Here is a 27,159-nt window from a genome sequence, read left to right as displayed (position 1 = left end):
AACCGCATATTTGACCGTGTTGCTCTCAATCACAACGTGAGTTTCTCATATTTTTCAAATAAAATAATTTTTATATTGAGCTCGTTTCGGCATTGATGCTTCTAGGCAACTCTTAAACATTCGACTTTTTTTCACTTGTGAGCTGTTAATGAAGTTTCTATGATTACCATAATGACTCAAAGGTACGCCTGTCTCCTATTTCTTGACAAGCCAAGCAAGAACGGTTTTTGACGCTTGCATTTTGGAGGGAAATACTGAGTGTGGAGGAGACATATTGCCGTGAATTGTAAGTTGGAGAACAATAAAAATGACATTTTATGCTATTAAAATCTATGTATACCATATAAATACAGTGCGTTCTTTCAAGTACAACATTCCATATTTTTTAAATATTGACGCTAAATTTTTTTTGTCTTGTAAAAGAATTCAGGTTACATCATTTGCTATGGAATTTGTTTAGGTCCTTGAACACAGGATGATTCTGAGATTTTTGGCCGAACTTTAGTGTGTGATCTAAAATTAAATTTTTTGTGAAAGGTTTCCATGTTGTCTTTGTAATTTAGTAGCATTAACTAGGGCTGAGAATCGATTAAAATTTTTAAATGGTTAATTAAAAATTTTAATCGATTAATCGAAAATTTTCAGATGCTAACCGTTTATAACCAAACGTAGTATATATATATTTATAACTATATAATATTAATTGATGCTATAAAAATATTTTTATTCATTTCATGCACCTGTTCGCTAGATTAGAAAAAATATAGTAATAGATTAGCTTGAAGCAATTTAATATTCCGAATATATTTGTCAAATACTGGAATTCATTCACTTAGATTTTTGTCGATTTTTAGAAAGTCGGTGTAATAGTCAACGAAATCTGACTAAATTTGAGTAATTTAGCTTATTCACTAATTCAAAACTACTTTCAATACTCATACTGTTACTTATTTCTGAAGAAATTGTACCTAAGCGGAACTGTGGGGGTAAGGGAAGCTGATGTTTCATGAATACGAAAAACTGCTGCTCACTAAATTTTGGTCCTGTCTTCTAAAACTTCCATCAAAATCATTTCCACTAAATCATTACACGTTTTCATTGAATCTATTTGCATTTCCCGATGCCGAAAAATTTGGTCATATATCATCTATTCAATAATTTTTAAATATGGTTATATCATTGAAATATTATGTATTGGAGCATAATTCACAAGACACTTGATTGGTTTTGTCAAATTATAAACTTTAAATAAAAATTTCAATCGGAGTGATCCAGCTCCTCCTAGAGATAGACTTGCTAGACAGTCTGCTTGTGACGTCAGTAAGTAGTCCCTCAGAATATTCAGGGAAAAAAAATTCTCTGCTCGTGTAAGTATCATCGTTGGGAGGAAAAGAAATGATCGGGCTCAGAATTGGCGATTTTTATGCCCCACATCCAATCACTACGCGGTATTTGTGAGCCAATCTGGAAGATTCTGCGCCAAAATAAGAAGAAACGAAATAGGATGCTGTACTTCAAAATGTGGCAAACTTGCTAGGTAGTCTGAATGACGTTTATGGCGAACAGTGCTGAGGCCGTCTATCTCTATGAGGTGCTGAGTGATCGCGTCGATTAACTCAACTAAAATTTTTAATTGCTATTAACAATTGATCGATTGGACCATCTCTAGTACTAACCACTCCACGTAAAATCTTTTTTCAACAAATTTGGATTATCTGTATTTGACGAATCGGCGATAAGTCTGGTAACCTCGTGCGAACCCAAACGCCCGTTAGAAAAAGAAAGGGAAAAGGAAAAATTTAAAAGGCAAAAGTATAATGGATAAGAGAGATTTTCAGAGTCTTTTTTCACCCTCACCCTACGTGTTCTCTTTCGCTCTCACATGCATATAGCAGAAAGATACATTATATGTGTGGGGGAAAAAATCATTAACAGCAGTATAGAAACAAAGGAGGGAAAGAAAGGCAACTTCGGTTGATAGGGTTACTATAAATCTTCGCGATGGAGAAGAGAGAGGAAAGAAAACACAAAAAACTTGTTTGAATTTATTCCATTGGCATTCGGATGGAATATTACGTCCGTGATCGTAAAGGGGATAACACGTATGAATTCGTAGGAAAATTTAAATACTATAAGTACTATAAATACAAGTGTGTAATTACAAAAAAAAAAACAAAAAAAAAACCAGATAAAATGAAAATTTTACTTAAATATGCAGCATTTGCTTGAAGGAGTGACTTTCAACAGTAATTGCCAACACATTCATTGCAATGCAGTTTCATAATACAGTACTAAATATCTCGCGAACAATTGCATCAGCGGGAGTTATCAGCGTCACGTTAGAGAAGCTTTCATCACACGATATTCGAGGAAACAATAGACGCCATTTAAAAAAAAGAAAAGCATTAGGTAACTCAAAAGTCGTGTAAAACAAAAAGTACATACGAAACCCATACCGCGCGTGCTGCAAAACAAAAGCAAAGTCTCAGAACAAATAACGCTCGAACATTACGAGCGTAAAAACAAAAGACATTTTTGCAACTAATCATTCTTTCAATAGTACAGATGTTTTTCATCAATGACATACACTCAAATGAACAGAAATTCCTTTTGTTTAAGTTAATAAACAATCGAAACACAACAATTCTTTTAAAGAAAACTTGATCTCGTACCGTTTCACATACGTGTGTACACATTTCAGTTACCCCCCTCAAGCTTAATTTCCAATTTCAACCAGATCGCTCTCGTTTCCTTTGTCTTTCACTTAATTTATCTAATTAATTAAAGTGGGATTGCAGGTGGATTTCTCGGAATGCTGATCTAATTGAATTTTTAATTTAGTTGGAACAATGGTATGCTAAGAAACTACATAACAAACTGGGTTTTTCCCTCGTTATTCACAGCAACAACCATCGAAGTCGAGAGAACATTGTTCTCTTCTAGTTAGAGCAAGGTGTTTGCCCTTTTTTAAACTCTGGATTCGTATATCTCTTATACAGGGTGTCCCGTAAGTGTTAATGTGCGGGATTTTTATCATCAACCGTTTGTCGTGTAAAAGTATGGTTTCAATTTAAAAAAAATGCTCAAAATGTGTTTAAAAAGTAATCTTTACCAGAGTTTTTCGAGAGTGAAAAAACGTTTGACAAAATAAAAAAAAAATCTAAAATTTCATACGGTCTCCTGTCCTGTAACTTCCAAGTAGAAAGTTGTTTCTCCGTCTTTTCTGAGTCCACAACAAAAGAGATCTTATGTTTTTAACTGCAATATTCACGGAGATATTCTAATTCAAAAATCGAAGAAAAGTTGAGAAAGGATAGCATAAATGAGAAAAGGAGAAAAAGAAATGTTGTTCCTTTAGATTTTGCCGTTATTTTCTAACTTTTCTCAGATTTTTAATTAGAAAACCTCGTATGTAATATATCTCGAATTAATATATCTCTATATAAATATAATATATTGCAGTTAAAAACATGGAATTTTTTTTCGTTGAGCTCAGAAAAGACGAGCAACAACTTTCTAATTGGAAGTTAGAGGATAAGGGGGACCAAAAATTTGGATTTCTTCTTTTGTGACACTGTATTCTCACACTGAAAACCGGTACAGGGTAATTTATTGAACGACTTTTGAGTACTTTTTAAATTTGAATCATACCTCTACAACGGACAGTTGATGAGATAAAGGCGGCATTAGCACTTACGGGACACCCTGCATATAAATTTGAATTCTATTTTTTTCATCGTATTAGGCCGGTATTAATTTTAAAATTTATTTTATAAAACATGAAAAATGTAACCAATAAGTTTATCGGTTACATTCGAGGCGGGGAGACAGATCTGAGACGTCAGGTCGCCATTGCAACTAGCAAATCGGTATTGGTGCACTAAAATTTTATAAATGTAGTTGCTGAATTGGAGTAAATTTCTAAATTGGAGTCTAAAGGTAACGCAAAATTTTCCGATTTCATTACGCTACGTCTTTTAACATGGGAAAAGTAAAAGAGAACACACGCATTATTTAGGACCGTTTTTCGAGAGAAAATAACCATGCTTGGCTCTTAAGAAATTAATAAATGAATATATTTGCCAACAGATACAATGCCGTCAGATTTTTAATCATCGCGATTGTTAATTATTTGTATGTTTAAGTCATGGGAAATTTCGTGCGAGATTTATTTTCGTATCAAAGTTTCACAAACTATGATTGAATACGAAATTTCACGCAATTTTTTATTCAGCGCGGTTACTTTTTGGGGAGTAGAGGGGGGTAACCCTTCAGAGAAATTCCATTGAATTTCATTTAAAATATTCTAGAAGGAAGGCGTGAAAAGTTGTTGAATAGGGTTTAGCGAACTATTCAAGGAATTGTATGGTGTCCACAAAGGCAAGAGGCTTTTCCTCTCTTGAAAAGCAACACGTAGACAACAGGGAAATACATTAAAATTCATGAGTTAATCCCTTAGAATTTAAAGAAATTACCCACGGGAGTGCCTTTGGAGAATGGTTATTTTCGAATATGGTCGTGGTAATATTCTATTAACACGAAAGTTTAGTTTGAGAATGAAGGAAGGAATTCTATTGCAACAATAGAATATCGTAGATCTAGAATTTTTTTTGAAAATTTAATTTAAATAAATTTTCGCGATTAATAATGAGTTAGATGACGCTGTATTTGTGTTTTATCTCCCACGAGGTATAAAAATAATAATTTTTGTTATATATAATTATTTTTTGCATAGAAATCTTTTTACTCAGTTGAATCGTTTTATGGGAAAATATACCACAGCAAGGGTTTTCAACCTTTAGGACATTGTGGATCACTTCATTGTTTGAAAACGCCGGTCACTAAAGTGATCTGTGAAATGTGTCGCGGATAGCTCAAGTGATCATTTGATCATATTTTTGTCGCATCACGGTCGTTTTCTATACACGAGGGCTAATTAGACCGGGAGCCACTGTTTATTGCCGGTTCCGGACGGCGATCGTTTTTATACTCACCGAGAGGTTGGTGAGCTAACTCCTCGGCGTGGGACTCGCCTGCGGTACAATCTTTGTCTGCGGTTATGTCACCGTTTCTGTTGTACCCCTGTGTCAGGAAAGTTTTCTGACAAGGATGAACCGGGTATCGAACTCGCGACACCTCTAAACACCCTTTGGTACTTTAGGCGAGAGTCTTATCGACCTGGGCTACCGCGCCCAGTCTGTGGACCAGTCATGTGGAAATGTGCCGTGGTCCACTTGAGTTATATAGAACTGTGCCACGGGTAACTTGAGGGATTTGTAACTGCACCGCGAGCCGCTCAAGTACTCTGGAACTGTGCCACAAGTCACTTTATCGATCTGTAAATACGTCGTGGGTCACTTGAGTAATTTGTATACGTGTCGTTGGCCACTTGAGTGATGTGGAATTTCAGGTACTTATTAAATTTACCAACGGCACTTGGTTACTATGCATTATCATCGGGAAAAAAGTGATGTTTTCAGTATTTATCAAATATACCAACGACGCTTGGGTATTATGCATATTCGCCGGTAAAATCGATAAATTTAACAAACTTACGATTGGTAAGTATGAATAATAACCGATTTATCACATTTACCGTAACATATATAATGTATACTTTCATACCAGAATATTTTGGGACGACGCATAATCGTGATTAATTTAGGGAAATCTACCAAAACTCACCAAAATGCTAGGCGATTATGCATAATAACCGGCCATTACGCATAATAACCAGATTTATCACATTTACCGTAACGTTACTTAAAAAGAGAAAGTTATTCAGGCTGCCTTTCGAGTCGTAAGATTTCCAAAAGTTGAAAAAAAAAAAATTCTCGTAAGTTTCGTAACTGTAGTACAATATTCTCTGATCGATTCCGAGATAGAATTCGAAATTTCTCGCAATATTCTAGGAAATTTGAATTTTTTTCTATTTCTCTAAGAAATGAAGAGCGTCTGTATTTGAATACATTTCTTGAGGGTTGGTGGCGAATGTACTAACATTATAATCTGCCAAGATATAAACTCGAAATGGACGTGGAAAGTACGTAAAATATGAGAAACCGGAATAGAAATAGCGGTATTTTACTTTTCTACCAGTTTTTCTCTTCTGAAAGAGGTAGCGATTCTCTTATCTCTCGTAAAAACGAAATTCAAAAATAAAATAAAAATGGAATAATAACACGAGTATATCAAAATGCTTCGGTTTTAGCTCCAAAATACATAAAATAGAATTTCCTCTTTTCATGTCAGTCACTAGAAGAGAGAAAAGGCAATGGACGCGACACCCATGGACAGAATGTGAATCATTTCCAATTTTTTTTTTATTTTTTGCTTTTACTTCTTTCCATTTGGCAAAAAAAAAAAAATTCCATCGAGAAAGTTATAAAAAGTTATAAAAGAAAAATTTACAGATTTACAGAAAGAGAAAATTTATAAATATACAGGGCGTAGCATATTAGCTAACTTCTCTCGCCGCAAATTACTGGCGAATCGTTGATTCCAGAGCAGAATTTCTCAACCTATGGTCCGCCGACAGACTTGATAACTTAATTCTCCCTCGATGGAAAATTATTCAACCGTTGTAATTGATATTAGTAATTAATATCCATATTAGGTTCAATTAAAAATATACCTTCATATTTAGGTTCAATATGCTTCATCGAAAGAAAAATTGAGTTTTTTTTTTGCCAAAAAAATTCAATTTATTACCTTAAATTCAATTTTCTAATTACTTCCAAAATCCCTGAAGAATGGGGAAATAGAGGGCTACTACAAATCACAATAAACATAATGTATTTCACGAAAGAAATATCCAAATGATGAGATGACTATATTTCATTGAGAAAAATACGATAAATCGGATCTTAAATAGGGTGAAATACGGGACATAACCAAATGTCACCAAAAATGTTGCTCGAAGTAGGCACAAAATCAGTAAGTTTTACTAAAATTACTGAAAAACTGCGGAAAAAACGTTGAACCTGACAAATATGTGAAAAAACTATACTTTGTTACACCATAATTATCATAATATAATTTTTATACTGTATTATGATAACGCTGAGTATTCCCGAATTTAGTAAATATTACAAATAGAAATAGAAGCGTCATTGAGCAAAACGGGACAAATATATTTAAAAAAATCGGAACAGACAAAATTACAGGAATATCCCATAATACGGGACACAAGTGGTTCGTAAAACGGTTTTCAGACATTTCACTATCCCATGGGTTCAGAAAGGTTGAGAAACGCTGTTCTGGAGGCATACTTCCAATTATAAAAAGCATTCAAATAACATGTAGACCAAGACGTCTTTCACATATTGCGAGGGGTTTTTTGTCTGGTTATTAAAGTAAAAAAAAAAATTAACTTTTTATACGACCACCCTATTCTCTCAAAAACCCAATTAGAAAGCTGTTGTCCTGTTTATTGCAGATTTACTGCAATATTTGAATTCAAAAACAGGGAAGAGTTGTGAAATAATATAGCATATTATATATACAGGGTGCATAGCAAACATGGCCATACTTAACTCGCGGGGTTCAGCATATATGCTTTAATGGTCTCATAATTTTTAACATTCAAAAAAGCCTCAAAAACTATGGTATAGCAGAAATAGCATTAGAATTATTATTTAACCATTGATTTACTTCAAAATTTAGGATATATTTTCTATTGTATGGGAAAATTCATATTGACTCACATTGATGTCTTTGACGCGATGTGATTTCTGCCCAGCGCTCTGAATGTCAAAGTGAAGAAATTCATCCAAGCGCGGGTAAACGGCGGGAGTAACTGTGAATATCTTACTGATCTCCCAGGCTGTGACACTATTCTGCACAATATACCCATGACTGATGACCTACCTGTGAAACGGAGACCCTATAGGGTTCCCTATAATTTGAGAGATGAGATGAACAGCCAAATTGACATCCTTTTGGAGGTGGGGATCTTAGAGCCCCACCTCTACGTCAGCATTTTCGGCGCCCATCATGCTGGTTCGAAAGAGTTCAGGAGAATATCGCCTAGTAACTGATTTTCGTGCACTTAATGCCAAGGTAGTTCCGGATTCATATCCGCTACCCAACATCAATGAGGCAGTAGATATATTCTGGCAAAAGTTTTTCAACTTTTGACTTAACGAGTGGATTTTTTCAACAAGTTGTCGCCCCGAGAACAGACACAAATTAGCTGTTGCGACTAACAAGGATCGGTTCCAATTCACCACCAGTGCCAATTCCTTTCAAAGACTAATGAATGTGGTTCTATCAGGTCTCGAACCCCTAAATGTAGGATTCTACATAGATGACATCATCATTAGCAGTGACAACATCGAAAATCATTTCCCCAAGTTACAGGCAGTTTTTGATAGATTGATACAACATAAATTAAAACAGAAACCAGCTAAAAATGTAAATTTTTAACTGAGACTATTAAATATTTAGGTTTTGTGATCAACAAGGGCAAAGTTTTCCTTCACAGGAAAAATTTGGAAATTGTCGACAAATTTAAGATTCCCCAAATCTAGAAAAGAAGTCAGGAGTTTTCTGGGTGCAGTTAATTACTACCGAAAGTTTCTCCCAGATATTAGTAAGAGAAGTGTAAATCTGACGTAAACTTTCCAACTTCATGTCATCAGCACAAATGGACTACCTGGGCACTTCAAGTTGTGTTGTACGTGTGCCAATGCCACTTCGCCTCATTTCATCATCTTCCTCCAATGCAGTAAGCCTTTTGGTAATCCAGTGATGTACACACAAGCACATCTTACCTAACGTAAACCTTCAAACTTCATTTCATCAGCAAAAATGGACTAACGGACACTTCAAGTGGTGTTGTATGTGTACCTAGGCCACATCGGAGTCAACGCCAGCTATATGCATACAGCGGTATGTAGATAAGTTGAAAATTTCTTGATTGTTTCTTTTGGTTGGGGGTCCCAACAGTAACCGAATTAAAAATGTAAAATTTTAAATGATCATACAATTTGTGAAAATTATCTAAAGGTGCATCTAAGGTTCATATTTATATTAGATGTGCGAATAACCGATAATACTTGATTCTTAACTGTTAAAAATATACTACGCCTGTAATAAAAAAAAATTTCTAAAATAATAATTTGCTTCTCAAACAGAGCAACTTGAATAAGACATTAATGGATTAAACACTTCAATTAAGTTTTGATCTGTCTGCCTAGCGGCTATTCATTGTGTTTGAGTCCCTTAATTTTTTTCTTGTTGCAGCTTTCTCTTTCAGCCCTGCTTGAACCTGGGTGTCAATGTTATCGCACCCATATCACAAAACTAATTGCACATCTTGCTATTTTATCATGCGCACAAATTGTTAACAATACATTTTTGTTCTTAATGATTAAAAATTTGCAGAAAAATAAGTAAAATATTATGTTCGCATAACGTAGCGCGTACAATCGAATATATGTGTATAAAATTTCAAATAAATCAATTGAATTAATATTGATTCAATGATATTTTTATAGGAGTATAGTTTAGTTAGTTATAGTAGAGTTTTTGAGGCTTTTTGAGCATATTAAGAGGCATGAGACCCTTTAAAAAATTACCGGTCAAATCAGTTAAATATCTTAGGCGGCACAGCTATGTACGTTATTAAAAATATACGCGAAACGAATTTAGTAGTTATAAATTCAAAAATTTTCCCATCAGTTCTTTAGGGGATCCTAACGTTAATTTAACATCTTATTATCTTCATCCACATAGAAAAAGGTTCGATATTATATTATTTTCAAATCTAAATTTCGATACCTAATATCAGTAGAAGGAAATGCAAGAAATGTAAGCGTAGACACACCTCCTGATGATGCAAATCAATAGCGTTGGGTAAACTTTGCGAACAGAACGACGACGTCCCTTTCCACTTCAACAATGCAACTCAAATGGATACCATGGGTGCGAAAAAAAGTACAATAAAGCTGATTGCTTTCTGACACTATACGATTCAAGGGAAAAATATTCAGAATATTCTAGTGAATTTTAGCATATCTAATTCAAAGAACGTACGAGAAATTAATATGTATTTTTGTGGTTGTACCGTTCGTTCTCGCCCTCGTGGAAGGCAGAGAGCTACGGGGTTCGAGTTTATTCCTTTATGAAAATTCATAAGCATTCGCACGTATACACAATAAGTACTGTAGTATTAAAGCTCTTGGATAATATCCAAAGCTATCTGTTCCACTTGCTATACGCTCAGCGAGTCTGTCTTATACATATGCAATGGCTACGAAAACTCCTAGGCGAGGCTGTTAACTATAATCGGCGCCATTTGTTCTGCTCTAACTAGCACCGCTGTGTTTAATCAATTTTTATACGACGATCTCGGAGATCGTCGAAATAACAAATGTTGGCAATCGTCGGTGGATCTTGCTGCTGCTTCCTGTACATGTGTGGTCAGTTTCCTTTGCACCAAATCAGTCAGCTATATTTGGACCTGTCAGTGGCTTTTCTTTTCTTTTTTTGTTACCCCCCTCCTTGTTTCAAGGCGGTGATGAATTGGCGGCCATCCTCGTGACAGTAAAGACCGGCAAAAAACCATTTATAATGGAAGTTACGTATCTAATGGTAAGAGACAGGGCAAGAGATAAATTCGTAAACCTTAATCGTCTGTATTAACAGTATAGCTGTCTCAAGTAAATACACACTCAAGCTTATGTGATGTTACGCTGGATGCAAATCCTTTTTGTTGTCTCTATTTGTGTGAGCAGCTGCTTCATAAATAGATTAAACATTTAATGTCACCAAGAATTAATTAACATCCCAGATATACCCAAATGCACAATTAGGAACTGTTTAAAGCAGCTGAATAAGCACAATTATGTTCGGAAGTATGCTCTAGGTCTAGATCACACTCCATACAGCAAGAGACGACAATAAACAACGTGTTGATACATTTGTGGTATCGTGAGACGAGTTTTTAGTTGACCCATACCATCATAGCACTGTGCCATCTGATAGGATGACCGTTTTTAAACAGTTGTTTTCATTTCTTCACAGTTGGTTTAGAAATGTATGTCCGACAGTGAAATCTTTTTAAGTGCAAGGAGATGTGATCTTCTCGTAGTTGCTTGGTGTTAGGTTTGAGTTGTATGGAGATGGTGGGAGGGGGGGAATAATGAAGTTTCTGTCAGCCAAAACATTTCTCCATAGCTTCCGTTTGAGTAAAAGCAATATGTAACTTCACATTGCCATTAAGGTATACAACTCCAGCAGATAGCACGCTACACTGTTTATTTTGAATAACGCGGCATTTTCTTAATGTCTGACGATATGCAGCGTCATTTATTGTTGTTCCTTGCGGTAAGAAGTCCTCCAGCAAAATACATGGTAGTGGTTTATCTCAGACAAACGTTTTCAAACCGACGAAGAAATGGAAGTAACGGTACAGGAATGATCATCCCATCAAGGTTAAACGTTACTATGATATGGATCGACCAAAACGTGTCTTATGCTACAAAAAATATTTCAATAGCAACGAAACGTATAAAAAAAGATAAATATATGTATAAGAAAAAAAGAGTATCTGAAATGAAGTGTAGAGAGAAGAGAGTAGCTCATTTTTTATTGCAAAAAATTGTTTTTATATCAAAATCATATCCCTTGAGAATTGAATATGAAAGTATTTCTTGTTTACTCTGCGTTTATAACTAATTACAATTTTTTTTATCAGTATTGAAATCGATTAAAATGTTTTCTTAAACATTAATTAATTTCTGCTTTTCTAGTCTTACATATCTTTAGTGGTAGTTTCCATCTGAGTTAATTTTTGGGCTCGAAAGGCTCTTAATAATATAATATTCTGTAGCATGTAGTAACGATCCTCCCTCTTCGTGGTCGAGTAACTGAACACGTACTCATTGATGAGTCGTCTTTCAAAACAATAATCATATTTATTTTGATTAAGGAGGATAGAGAAAAGTGCTACACAACGAGCACATCACACCTTACAACACCACACCCATAATAATAATAATGAAAGCAGAAGACCCCAGGGGGAGCGTTTCTCTTTTCTTCTCTCTGTGGCTCCCGCGCTATCTTTTTCAGGGTAGTTTTTCCCTCTTTTGCTTCTTCGTTTAGCAGCTTCCCTGACGATTCGTCCCGGAACCTTACTCGTCCCCCCTTGGGAGCTCATTGTCTATTTTTTTTCAAGACAACTGAGCTTACCACATTTAGGAAAAGAAATGAACAAAGAGAAACATGTTCAAGCACACATACAAAAAAAAAAAAAAAATCACAAAATCAACAATTATCATCGTGGGATCAATGAAAATACCATACTGAGTACACATTAGTAATACATATGTACTGAAATGCATTCACATTTACAAATATTTTCCGTGTACTTTCCTAATATATACATTTCCCGACTTTTGCTTGTCCAGGCGTGCTGCTGAACACGTCTAAAAATTCTTTCGGTTTCGAATAATTGCCGTTGCTGTGAACTTCCAGCTTATTAGATAATCCCATTACGTGGTTCTGAATGTCCTGGACTGATTTCATTTTATGTGAACAGGAGCGTAGTCCACATCTCCAAATTCTACGTCCTGATCAAATATCAGTCCCACGTGTTGTACTCTGGCAATGTATGGCCTCTGCTTGACTTGGGTCCTAAGAGTCCGATATAGTCAACGCTCCAGACCTCGAATGGGTTTTCGGGTCTCACGATTGGTTGGATGGGTAGGCGATCTCTATACGTGACGGTGCGTCTGACCTGGCATTCTCGACGACTCCTACGCAACTTCTGAACATCCTTTTTGATGGTGGGCCAGTAGGACGAATACTTCATGCGTTGTTTCGTTTTGCGCTCCCCTAGATGTCCTGCCAAAGGTATTTCATGGGCCGTCCGAAGCATTTCCATTCGTTTGCAGGCGGGAACGACAACCTGTACGATATTTTCGCCGTTTACGTTCTCGGAGTGAGTGAGAACACCATTCCTTACGCCATAAGATCTTTGGCCCAGACGTACGAAGTCCCAGCCCTCCTCGAGATCGCCATCTCCAATTTGCAAACCGATAAAGTCTTTGTCTCCTTTATCGGGGACTTGTGATGCATCAGGGATGCAGTTCCCTCCTTCCACGTTCGAATCCAGGAGTTGTACGACCGACATCGTTGAGTCTCCGGTATGCCGAATGGACCCAGTGAGCTGCACACTTTCCGACAGCGCCTCGTACGCAGTTGAGCATATTAACATGTCGTTAACAAGTTTCTTCGACACGGCACAAGTTACAGGAATGTCGCTGTGCATACCATCATCGATTCTCATCGGGATAACTTTCAGTGCCGCTACCTCAGTTTCCCCGAACGCAGATATTATTCGTATAGAACCTTCTCCGTCGCAGTTCAAAGGCACTAAATCCTCTCTCAGAACTGATATCTGAGCTCCATTATCAATAATCGCTTTAAATTTTTTCGTTCCGCATTTGATGGGTGCAATTTTAAGTTCATCGATTTTCCCCGTGACCTTCGCAGAAGACACAGGAACCGAAACCTTCACCGTCAAAATATTCGAGGCTTCACTTGGTTCCACCGTCGTTAATTGACTCTGTGCATTCACAACGGCATGCCCTTTCGCGTTATTGTTGCAAGCCCTCGATATGTGCCCAACCGAGCCACAAGAATAGCAAGTTGGCTTCACAAAGGTTCTACGTGTTTCGGTTTTGAGTCCTGGCCTGGAATTCGGTGCTTTAGGAGGAAAACTTCTACTGTTACCATATTTGCCTGCTTCATCTTTCACGTTATCATTGCCCGAGACCACCTTCTTGAAGTTTGACCGCACACTTTCGTATTGATCCAGCTTGTCAGCTAGGATAGACGGAGATATGAAAGAGGCCCATTCGTCCACGAAATGGTCACGTATATCGCCGGGAACTCGTCGTTTTAGTTGGTCAGTAATGACAAGGCTCTTCAGTGTCTCGAAGTCACCAACGTCCAGACCCCGGATCCACTCTTCGAAGAAATTCGATATTTCGAAGATAAATTCTCGCCATGATTTCGCCGGGTTGCGTTGATGTTTGGTGAATTTTTGCCGGAAATGTTCCGCACTTAATTTGAATTTCCTAAGGAGGATCTCCTTAATGTACTCATAATCATCAAACTTCTCTTCCGATTCTCGGGCGATTAATTGGGTTATATCTGACGGCAATAAGGTCAGCAAAGCTGACACCCAGTTTCTTTTGTCCACCCCGATTCTGTTCGCCTGGCGTTCAAATATTATGAGAAATAAGGCGATGTCATCCTCCTTGGCGTCAAATTTTGGAACAAGCCTCGTCAGTTCCGTACTGAATGAGGCTAAATTCTGTCGTCCATTTGTGGACGCGTTCGTCCTTTCCATCTCCAGGCGGAGTTTTTCCATTCGAAAGAGGTGTTCTCGTTCTTCACGCATCCTCCCTTCAGCTAGGTCACGCTCCTCTCGTGCTTCCCTGTCTCCCTTGATGACAGCTAACTGCTCTCGGATGAACTGCTCGTCATAGCCGTCACATTTGAGGATGCTATTCCTCAAGTCCAATATGTTCGATCCGTCCTTGACCACCAGACCCAACTCCTCTGCCAAAACCACCAAATCACCCCTCCTTGCACGCCCGAGATATGCCATGTTGCTTGGTATATCGTTTTTTGGTTTTTTTTTTTTCGCTTATAAATGTTGACACTTAGTCTACGTGTATACGTCCACCGTCATATGTTAATGACTAATCATTCGTAAAAAAAAAATATACATATATAGATAGATATATGCTCAATAATACTGACGTGTTTCAAACAAACCCAAAAAAAAAATAAATAAATAAAAATAAAATCGTACATTCAAAGATAACTAAAAAAAAAATTAGTATGTGCGATAATACTGCTGTTCAAAAAAAAAAATCACATTCTCAATAATAAACTGACGTTTCAAAAAAAAAAAATCATTTTCTGAGCGAATAATACTGACGTATCTTTCCAAGAAAAAAAAAATCAGTACTCGCGTAATTACCGCCGTTTCAATACACAACAGAGCAATGATGCTCTCACTTGATAAACAACAGAGCAATGATGCTCTCACTTGATAAACAACAGAGCAATGATGCTCTCACTTGATAAACAACAGAGCAATGATGCTCTCACTTGATAAACAACAGAGCAATGATGCTCTCACTTGATAAACAACAGAGCAATGATGCTCTCACTTGATAAACAACAGAGCAATGATGCTCTCACTTGATAAACAACAGAGCAATGATGCTCTCACTTGATAAACAACAGAGCAATGATGCTCTCACTTGATAAACAACAGAGCAATGATGCTCTCACTTGATAAACAACAGAGCAATGATGCTCTCACTTGATAAACAACAGAGCAATGATGCTCTCACTTGATAAACAACAGAGCAATGATGCTCTCACTTATATCACTAGAGCTGATGCTCGCCACACGAACCGCCGGAGCAATGATGTTCGTCAACTATGCCGCTGGAGCTGATGCTCGCTGAATACGTCACTGGAGCTGATGCTCGCTGAATACGTCACTGGAGCTGATGCTCACTGAATACGCCACTGGAGCTGATGCTCGCTCAATGCGCCACTGGAGCTGATGCTCGCTGAATACACCACTGGAGCTGATGCTCGCTGAATACGCCACTGTAGCTGATGCTCGCTGAATACGCCACTGTAGCTGATGCTCGCTGAATACGCCACTGTAGCTGATGCTCGCTGAATACGCCACTGGAGCTAATGCTCGCTCAATACGCCACTGGAGCTGATGCTCGCTGAATACGCCACTGGAGCTAATGCTCGCTCAATACGCCACTGGAGCTGATGCTCGCTGAATACGCCACTGGAGCTGATGCTCGCCACCTACGTCTCTGGAGCAATAATGCTCGTCAACTATGCCGCTGGAGCTGATGCTCACTGAATACGCCTCTGGAGCAATGATGCTCGTCAACTATGCCGCTGGAGCTGATGCTCGCCACCTATGCCACTGTAGTTGATGCTCGCTGAATACGCCACTGGAGCTGATGCTCGCTGAATACGCCACTGGAGCTGATGCTCGCTGCCTACGCCTCTGGAGCTGATGCTCGCTGCCTACGCCTCTGGAGCTGATGCTCACCACCTACGCCTCTTGAGCAATGATGCTCGTCAACTATGCCGCTGGAGCTGATGCTCGCTCAATACGCCACTGGAGCTGATGCTCGCTCAATACGCCGCTGGAGCTGATGCTCGCTGAATATGCCATTGGAGCTGATGCTCGCCTCATACGCCTCTGGAGCAAACGATGCTCTTCACCTTTCAACTGCAGAGCAATGGTGCTCTCAGGAACCACCCGTCATCAGCAGTCCATGCTTTCTCTTTCAGCTTGACAATGGAGGAACGCTGTGGCCATTTTGTCCTTCTTCATGAGTGTTATTCTTCAAAATGTTCCCCCGATTTTTTTTTTCAGTTCTAAATCCTACCGACTGCGCCAGTAACGATCCTCCCCCTTCGTGGTCGAGTAACTGAACACGTACTCATTGATGAGTCGTCTTTCAAAACAATAATCATATTTATTTTGATTAAGGAGGATAGAGAAAAGTGCTACACAACGAGCACATCACACCTTACAACACCACACCCATAATAATAATAATGAAAGCAGAAGACCCCAGGGGGAGCGTTTCTCTTTTCTTCTCTCTGTGGCTCCCGCGCTATCTTTTTCAGGGTAGTTTTTCCCTCTTTTGCTTCTTCGTTTAGCAGCTTCCCTGACGATTCGTCCCGGAACCTTACTCATGTAATATCCTTTTTTTATTCAATTTTTTTTGTATACCACCGACGTTTTGACAGATATTACACTTTAGTAAAAAAAACCACGATTTTTCTCCTCACCGCCATTGCCATCTAACTATTTTTGTCCAGCTGGAGATCACGGGAGTTATTTCACATTGCTGAGATAAAAATTCTTCTCCAGCGATTCAACAGAGAGAAACAAAAGATTCATTTTGATATACTTTAAGAAACAGTTCCATGTATGTAAGCTGGTAATGTAAGTTCAGACCAAGTTGAAAGCGTTTATGATTTCAGAATTTATAAGACATAAGAATGTACATATAAAATTTTACCTCTTCCGTGCCCTGCAGAGGACACTTTTGCACTCCTTATGTATGAAATTTTGAATGTAAATCTCGCAGGGGAATGTATTTTTCACGTTCAAAATATAAGGTATGCAGATAACAACATTTGCAAGAGTGAAAGAAATTTGCATTTCTAGAGTTTTCGCTCGAAGCTCTTACAAATTCGGAGCATTACTTTAGTAATACGGCAGATAAAAAGTGAATTGCGTCAAGTTTTGAGCTTTAACCATCGTGCGCATAAATTTTCAAGCACGCGAGACTATTCCGTACACATGTTCACATAACTGCGGTCGAAACGAAATATTCACCTCCATTATGTTGGCGGTTCATTTAGTAATATTTAATATTTTTACGAAAAATTGTATATATATATGAACAATTTTAAAGTATATTTTCTAAAAATCTGAATTGCATATACATGTATTTTGCTGAAAACATACGGGGTTTACACATGTCTACAATCTATCTTATATTTTTCAATTATATCTTTAGATTTAAGAAATGAATATTTTCACGTATTTCCATTGTATATTGCCTTCACAAAATTAATTGGACTGTCGACCATTTTTCAATAACTTTTACTAGAAGACTTTTGCAGTAACAATATTATATCCAATAACTTCCTTTTAAATCACAGTAAAAAAAAACCAAGTAAGTGTTTTTTACATAACGATTATACATTCTTTAATTTTCTTAAACGTTGCCACAGGAATTGATATCCGATAAATCAGTATATAGATAAAGAATAAAAGACATGAATTTGTCCAGTCAGCCTTAGAACAAACCAATAATGAAGCAAGTGTAAAAAAAAATCACACACACACACACAAAAACGTCAGAGCAGGAATTTATTACTTTTGATGCTGTTCGCGAATCGGTAAAATAATTACAGTGAGAAAATCTATAACGGGTATACGAAAGAGGAAAAATCATTTCATGGTGAAGCTTCATGTCAGTAATGCTTTTCTCGTAGCTTTTTTGAAGTGAAGGACTTTCATTGGATCAATCAAAGTTTCATGATCGATTAGCCGCAAAATAACCGACAAAAGAACGAAGATAAAAAACCAAACCACTTGCCAGCTTTTTTTTGAACCTGGTAACATACCGAAAATATCAGCTCAAAAATTTTTATGCCTTTTCCTTCATAGAAAGGTTCGAAAAAAGCTGAAATAAAATCCCTGTGATGTGAATTTAATCTTCCTTGTTAAATTGCATTGAAGTGAATTTCACCGAACTGCGATTCGAAAATGCATTATGAGCTTAGTCATCGCAGGTATACGAACACTGAACTGGATCAAGTGATGTCAAGTCTTTGTCACCCTATCTATTCTTGGGACGTATCAGTCGAGGACGTATAAAGAATATGATTTCTTTAAAGAATATACAGTATAAGAGAGATACTGTAAAGACAAGAGTCTTTCACCTTGGATTGCAGTTTTCCTTTCCCAATAAAGAACGGAAGTAGTTACGGGAATGGTAGCTACTTTAGGCGTATTGCTGACATAACACTCTTATTTATTGTATTTTTTCACCGAGTTAATCTTCTGGACTCACTGAGAAAAATTAGAGGTAGTTATTATTATCTGTTGAGAAGTTTTCGGTGTATATTTTTATTCCGTATCTAATTGATAGTAAATGTTGTTTAGAGTGTCCACAAAAAATAAAACGTTGACGACGTAAACACTAATCCACATCCAAAATAAACGATAACGTTCTTTCGGCGTAAGAAGAATAGTCGCAAATTGTTATAAATTTTTGATTGGGGCCGTATATAAAAATTTAAATGATCATATTTCCTCCTGATAGAGACAGAACTATTACAGCAATAGATATACATAGAGCACAGCATCAAATAGTGCTCGTTATTAAAAGGATTTTCTTTTTAATCTCAGTAAATTTCATATGATTAAAATATTAATGTTTACGAAATTCCTCATGGTTTGAAATCAAAGCTGGATCAAACCCGGAAAGCAGACGGGGAATTTCCTATCACATTCACAAATCCAAGAAAACCATTTTCCAAAAGCAGTTTCTTTATCTCGCCCTCAGAAACTACAACTTAAACCATGATTTAAAAATGATAACAATTTAGACTCTTAGGAAATCCATTATCAACTATATAAATAACTAATAACATAAAATTTCTATACTTTAAATGAAAAATAATTTGATTCGGAAACCATTCTAAAATTATAATAAAATTAAAATTGAAATTGGCTTGTGATTAGATTGATTATGAAAACCAATGTTTAAGGTTATACTATTCACTCTGTTTTATATGTCAGTTTGCCACCAACATAGATATTCTATATAGTTTTCCTTGGACGGATCGCACTGATTTCTTAGGCGCAACAGAAGTGGACCATGTATGTTGTACGGGATGTTCATATACGTGTCGTGTTGAAATGACTTTGTGCATTTATGTATTGTATTTGTGTGTGTGTATGTTAATAAATTTCGCAGTAAAATTTTATCGCAGTAAAAAAAAATCCATGCTTTACTCTTATTTTGGAGTCAACTGCAGAATTTTATTCCTTTAGAAAACTCTTCGCGGAACACCTATGCAGAGGGTGCATAGCAAATACAAGGCCACAACAAGAAAAATGCCCGACGAGGTGGCTGAAAAAAAGTTGCCCATAACAAATATGGATACCATATATTTCTAAAATACAGGAACCAAATTACCAAATGCAATCCAATTATTTAATTTCCATAAACAAACAAGGGGTATGACATTTTACTGGCGAACGTTCCAATTAGAAAAAATTTTCAAATAACGTATGTGTAGTACTCATAGTACTCAGATAATATGTCATTCATATTTTAAGGGGTTGTATAGTAATTAAAATGAAAACAAATTATACAGTTTTCATGTGTCCCAAAACCCAGTTACAAAGTTGTTGCTCTGTTTTTCCTGATGCCAACAAAAAAAAGATCCCATGCTTCCAAGTGCAATATTCACTGAGATACTCGAATTCGAAAAACGGAGGCAATTCTGGAATAAACAGCGTTAAATGCGGGTTAAACGGTTTTCCACATTTATAACTGTTTTTTTTTTTGCAACTTTCCTCCGTTTTTCGAATTCGAATATCTTAGCGAACATTCACTTAGAAGCATGGGATTTTTTTTTCTGTTGGCATCAGGAGAGACAGGGCAACAACTTTTTATTGAGACACCCTGTACTCAAAAGCATAGGGTGTCTGTATAAAAAGTTAACATTTTTATACAACCTTTTGCAACACGAATGACATATCTCAGTACTATACGTAACGTTGTTTAGATATTTTTTTTAATTGCATCTAGGATCAATGGTTCGTTAGTAAAATGCCATACCCCTTGTTTGCTATGCACCCTGTATATTTTTGGTATTCTGTTACAAAATTGTTGGGAGACGTGTGAATTCTTAACATTTTGAAGAAATAATAGAGATCAAGTAACGCACGGAGAGAGAAAGAAGAATAAAATCCAGAGCCGAACTACTTCATCCTTAAAGAGTGACGATAGCAAAAAATTTATGGCCCTCCCTTAGTAAAGCTCAAACAAGAAATATCGTTATATTTTCAAACTTAAAAAAAACGAGTATTAAAGGATTTTTTATTCAAATATAAAGAATAATCGATTCTTCTTGATTCCAGCACAAAAACACATATTGATCAAGATAAAGCTACGGTTCTCGATACTGCAGAAAATAAATTTCAAATTATTAAGAAAAATTAAAAAAAAAAATAAAATAAATTTTCAATTTTATTTTCGATTTTTTTTGCTCAAAAACCGCGCTTTTCTCCACCCGATATAAATTTCTTTAGGAAGTAGCATATTTTTTTCTTGATCGATGAACAGTCTTAGAAATCTTGTTATCTTCCAACGTAATTTATACTCTATGTATGGTTCGTGGCCGATATTTTTCTTGCCGTTTTCTTACCACAAAAAAGCATTGTTGTTACGCCAACGCACTCATCATTCATCATCTTTCAATATTTTGTAAAGCATCGAGTAGAAACTCGAAACAGCATTCATGTTGTTTGTCAGCTTCAATTCAGTGTATCGTAATAATAATAATAATAATTTTATTTGGAAATTTTTGTAGAAAAAAGGGGATGGGGGTGATTCATATCACGTTGTCGAATAATTACAATAAATGCAAGTTTATGATAATGATTTTTCACTTTCTAGCTGCTGTAGAAGTCACAAAGAATATCGGGTGAAAATTTATGTCTATTTCAGCTCGAATAAATCGTTAACCGCTGGTTATAATAATACTTTCCAAATGACGCCCAAAAAAGTACCCAAATAACGTGCTAATTTTAGGTATGCAAATTTTTTTAAAATCAGAGACTATACAGGGTAATTCCATAACTTCCCTTGCCGCATTTTACTGGCGAACCGATGATCCTAGAAGCATACTTCCAATTATAAAAAACATCCAAAAAAGTGTAGAACTCAGGTACATGATTTATGTTGCAAGGGGCTATATAGTTATTGAAATATAAAAATTAATTTTTATACGGACACCCTGTCCTCAAAAACCCAATTAGAAGGTTAGTTGTTGCCCTGTCTCTCTTGGGGCTAAGAAAAAATATTCTACGTTTCTAAGCGCAACATTTTCTGAGATATATGAACTCAAATGGAATCACCCTGTATGTACTGAAATACAAATGGATTTATAGGAGCCATCACGGAAGCCCCCGTGAGTCAAGTTTGGGTCATGATCATTAGCTCAAGAATCACTGGCTATAAGTACTGGATTCGCACGACCCAAGTTTGGGTCGCGACCCATAATTTAAGAATTCCTGCTTTAACTGATCCTTCTACATTACACGGGTTGCCAAAATGAGAGCTTGCCATGGCTGACTAAGTACCTAGTTACGGCCCTACCCGGTCATATACTCGACTAATAGGAAATAAATAGAAAAAAATGAAACGTTGGCCCACACTTTGACTGATGTCAGGGCCCGGCGGTTGAGAAACACTGGTATAAACTACACCCATTTCGAATTTCTGGTGGATTTATACAACATACTACAATACAGAAAACGCTAACAAGTGAGACATACAGTTATTTAATTCCAACTACGGACATAAGTTATAAAGCAAACGGCAAATTACTCGCCCGAGAAAATTTAGTCGTTATACCTGTCAGATTATGCTCATTAACACACAAGTAGCCACGCTTATAAATTACCACGCAATTCTCTCGTTAATAGCCCCGACATAAATTTTCCAAGTCCCTTAAGAACAAGCGACCTCTTCATCTAACGCTTCTTTTGAAGTCTTAACCGTTTTTATCGGATGTGGATTATATACACCCAAAGATATTTATTAAATAAACGTTCAACAATAATGTTTACTCTCCTCCTTATGAAATAACATCCGTACTAACCCCCGTCACTTGGATTATTCGATGCAATTTTTGTACTTCCTCCGCCTGTAAGAAAAGATGGTTTTTCTTTGGTTGAAAAATGTGCTCCAAAAGATGGTGTTAGGAAATGGTTTTTAGTGTTGACAACACGTTCCGGCTCTGATACATGGATTTTACCCACAAAAGGGGGTGGAAATAACAGGAAAATCTCATTTCCTGTTCGTGGATTTTTATTTATTTTTTGTTATATAGTATATATATATTTTCGTTCGCCAACTCCTTCAAAAACTTTTCCTCCTTACAATCAAAGCCTTTCGTCCGCGGTGAAAAATGTACCAAAACTAAATAATAATATTTCATCTCTTTTCTTGAAGGTAATTGCTAAGAAACAATATACAGTCAAATCTCGATAAGTAGAATGTGCAGCGGTCGACAAAAAAAAAAATTTTGTATTATACAAATACAAACGAAGGCCACAACAGGCAAATTGCCCAGACGGATGGGTGAAAAAAGATGCCTATAAAAAATGTGGATGTCAAGTATGTGTAACCAAAATACGCAACGCAATATGAAAACATATAAAAAACTAATACAGAGTCAAATTTCGATAAGTCGAATGTGCAGAAGCCGACTAAAAACTTCGACTTATCGGAAATTCCGATTTCAGAGTGGGAAAAAGAAAGATTTATAAAAATAACAGTGGCTATTTTACGAATAATCGTATTAGTAAAAACATGCCAAGCTACTGAAGCTGGAGAAATTCGAAAAGATCAGTCTAATGTAATCATATGTATTTATTGAATGAGAATATTTAGAAATAAACTATAGACGTGCATACTCTGTATTATGGAAACGGAAGCGCGTACATGATTACTCGTATAAATGAAACGAATTACAAACAAAGTGATTTTTTTTCCTTCTTTCGTGAGAAACTCATACACTTTTTGCAAGAAGATAAAGGAATCTGCTGAATTCTATTACTAAATGCTGAATTCTATTGCTAAATTGCTGAATTCTATTGCTAAATTGCTGAATTCTATTGCTAAATTGCTGAATTCTATTGCTAAATTGCTGAATTCTATTGCTAAATTGCTGAATTCTATTGCTAAATTGCTGAATTCTATTGCTAAATTGCTGAATTCTATTGCTAAATTGCTGAATTGTGTTGCTATGTCCTATTGCTGAATTCTGTTGCTAAGTCCTATTGCTAAATGTTAAATTCTATTGATAAATTCTATGGCTAAATTCTATTGATAAATTCTATGGCTAAATTCTATGGTTAAATTCTATGGCTAAATTCTATTCCTAAATGCTAAATTCTATTGATAAATTCTATGGCTAAATTCTATTCCTAAATGCTAAATTCTATTCCTAAATGCTAAATTCTATTCCTAAATGCTAAATTCTATTCCTAAATGCTAAATTCTATTCCTAAATGCTAAATTCTATTCCTAAATGCTAAATTCTATTCCTAAATGCTAAATTCTATTCCTAAATGCTAAATTCTATTCCTAAATGCTAAATTCTATTCCTAAATGCTAAATTCTATTCCTAAATGCTTCCTAAATGCTAAATTCTATTGATAAATTCTATGGCTAAATTCTATTGATAAATTCTATGGCTAAATTCTATTGATAAATTCTATGGCTAAATCTATTGATAAATTCTATGGCTAAATTCTATTGCTAAATGCTAAATTCTATTGCTAAATGCTAAATTCCATTGCTAAATGCCAAATTCCATTGCAAAATGCAAAATTCTATTGCTAAATGCAAAATGTTCTATCGTTCAAATTTCTATCATTCCCGAAAATTTCGACTTAAAGGAAGAAAACTTCGAGTGAAAGGAAAATTTTAGCACTAAAATACGGAAAAAGTTCTGGGGCTGAGTGAAAACTTGGACCTAAACAGATACTCGAGCTATCGGAGTTCGACTTACCGCGAATTGACAGTATATCTACTCTATAATATAAAATCACAAACTCGAAAAGTGCCCGTTTCTAAGCAACGAAAATCAGTTGCGTTTTTTTGATGTGACGGAAATCGATTACGATTTTGGGTCAAGTTTTCATTTGACTCCTAAATACATCGGGAACCGTTTGACCAAGTTATGTGTATGTACCGAGAGGTATGTATATGCATATATACACCAGTGCTCCCAACACACAGGGTCCGTTTACACAGAAGAGGTGCATTGGACAGATACCTTCATGGGGAAGTTGACATTTCGAGGGACTCTTGATGAATCTCATTGTTTTTTTGTTGCTTTGACATTGAAAAAATTGAACTAGCGGAAGCCAGAGATCAATCTAGTCTGGGGGTCCACTAAAAATATATGAATTGGGTCTCGGGTCCTTGGTTGGGGGCCCCTGGATTTTATTCGTTGGTAAAATGAATAAAAATAAAAATTTCACATGGCCCTCACAGGGGAGTTCTCCGACAAGCGTCCAGAACTTGGTCCCCATGGAAAAGTGCACAGATTTCATTTCGGGGGAACTCCGGATGAATTTTTGTTGTTTAACATTGTAAAATTTGCAACAACAGAAGCTCGGGATGAATCCAGACTGGGGACACAGTGAAAATATGCGAATTGGGTTCCCGAGTACTTGGTTTTGGGGCCCTGGATTTTATTTGTTGGTAAAATGAATACAAGTGAAAATATTTCCTAAGGATATCCGACAAGCTTCAAGGTCGGGGTCCCCCCCCCCCCCCACCAAATGGAGAATTTGACAGATTTCATTTCGGGGGACTCCGGACTAATCTCGTTGTTTTTTGTATAGTTTAACATTATAAAATTTGCAACAGCAGAAGCTCGAGATAAATCCAGTCTGGACTTGCCCCCACCCCCACTAAAATTCTTGAGTCACTAACAGAAGCACTGTCCGTTAGTTTTTGCTGTGCTCTTTCTCAACTTTTCTACGTTATTGAATTCAAATATCTCAGCGAATAATCCACTTAGAGAAGTGAAATGTTTTTGTTGGCTTAAGAAGAGACAGCGCAACAACTTTCTAATTGGGTTTTTTGGGTACATGGCGTTCATACAAAAATTTAATTTTTATTAACTATACAACCCCTTGCAACATGAATGATGTAGCTGAAATTCCATACTTCACACATTTCTATTCTGCAAGAATGACTTTAATATATATCACCGTTTCCTTGTTATCTCATTTTAAGAACCGTCTGTTGATTGTGGGACACTGTATGTACCCTGTACAGCAGAGGTTTCAACATTTCTCCAGTCGCGAGCACTGCCTGAACCCATCACCAAAAGAAGAGCACCATTAGGGGCAAGTTTAACATACGAATGCATGAAATCAGGGTGATTTGAATTCTTGAACGCAATTTTTACGAGGTGTTTTAATTGGAACGTTGATCAAGTGCTCGCGAGCACGAAATCGGACACGAGCAAAGAGCACTCGGGGTACTTCAGGGTGCTCGTGAGCAATGGGTTGAAGATGCTTCAGATACAGTTTATCAGGCGCATCCCTGCCAAGAAAATGCCGCTTTTGGCGACTTTTTTGCAGGGACCTCAACTAAAAATTTCAAATTTCCTTTATTTAAGATTTTTAAACACAGTTACAAAACATTTAGGGGCTAAGCAAGCTTGTAAGCCCACAAAACAATATCCGATACATATCTGTCGGCATAAATAATAACGAGAGAAAAAAAAGAAAGAAAAAAACACACATATATATTTAGAAGACACTAACAAATAAGGCAAATACACAAAAAAAAAAATAAATTATTATTATTTTTTTTTGTGTATTTGCCTTATTCGTTGGTGTCTTCTAAATATTCTTGGGCAAAGTGGATCAACTCTTCTACACATATATATAACACCAAGAAATAGGTGGCAACAGGAATGGAATTGATAAACAAAAAATTTTGGCATTTAGCAGCGTATGCAAGATAAAAGGAGATTAAATTACAATATCAAACAGATAATTTAAATCTTCTTGAGTTAACAACCAAGATTTTAAATTGATAAAAAAAAGATGTATATCGAAGATTTCTTTCCATAAACCCGTCAGAAAAGCGGTAAAACCAGAAAAAGTCATAGTCGAGTTGATTTTGGTTTTAAATCGAACAGATCTCTCACGATTTAATGTTAGCTCATCAAAAAAAAATAAATAAATAAATAAATAAAATAAGTAAAACAACAAAAATTTCACAAATTCCACCGTAAAAAAAAAACCAAAAAAACTAAAGTTGTTTTCTTTCAGTGAAAAAACAAAAATAAATAAATACCGAAATGTTTTTCCAGTCATTTGGGAATATGACAAGCATTGCAAGTCATAGCATATTATTTCCCCCCCCCCCCCACTGAAAAATCATCAAATGTTATGTTTTGGCACATTTATTTTTCATTTTACTCGTATATTTTCGGAAATTTTTTTCAGTTTTTTTTTATTACTAGAAAGTTTGCTTTTTCTGAAAAAAGGAAAAACTAACACTATAATAACCTCCAACACTCGGTGTTTCATTCCGAAAAGAGGAATGAATTCGGTACGAAAAAAGAATCGAAACGCAAGTTAGCGAAAGCTATTGATTGAAGTAACTGATAGAACGTGGGGAGGGAAAAGAATTACCTAAAAAATATATATAAAAATACACAGAAAATAGAATCGTTTTCTTTTTCTTACGCTTCTTAAAAGTGATATTTCTTTGAAGGGAAAAACTTTTTTTA

At 36.2% G+C, this 27,159-nt stretch overlaps 1 protein-coding gene and 1 pseudogene across 4 annotated transcripts in view; both read right to left on the bottom strand.

The window, feature by feature from the left end:
* The window catches only part of LOC149084997 (hexosaminidase D pseudogene), a 220,508-nt pseudogene that overhangs the window by 4,786 nt on the left and 188,563 nt on the right, over window positions 1-27,159 (bottom strand). The gene's annotated exons all lie outside the window — the stretch shown is intronic.
* LOC149084998 (uncharacterized) lies at window positions 12,587-15,147 on the bottom strand. The gene has a single exon (XM_089233835.1). It carries the CDS (start codon window positions 14,621-14,623, stop codon window positions 12,587-12,589), a length of 2,037 nt encoding a protein of 678 aa, XP_089089961.1. The 5' UTR covers window positions 14,624-15,147.

This window comes from Pholcus phalangioides, unplaced genomic scaffold (assembly GCF_987345545.1).
Source record: "Pholcus phalangioides strain wild (caught in Gottingen) unplaced genomic scaffold, Ppha-v1.0 ptg000007l_1, whole genome shotgun sequence".
NCBI lineage: Eukaryota > Metazoa > Arthropoda > Arachnida > Araneae > Pholcidae > Pholcus > Pholcus phalangioides.
The sequence above is the reverse complement of the archived record's forward strand: the minus strand, read 5'-3'. Positions and strand labels throughout refer to the sequence as shown.

Coding starts and splice junctions, on each gene's coding strand:
- LOC149084998 (XM_089233835.1), bottom strand. CDS start 14,623: ATGGCATATCTCGGGCGTGCAAGGAGGGGTGATTTGGTGGTTTTGGCA.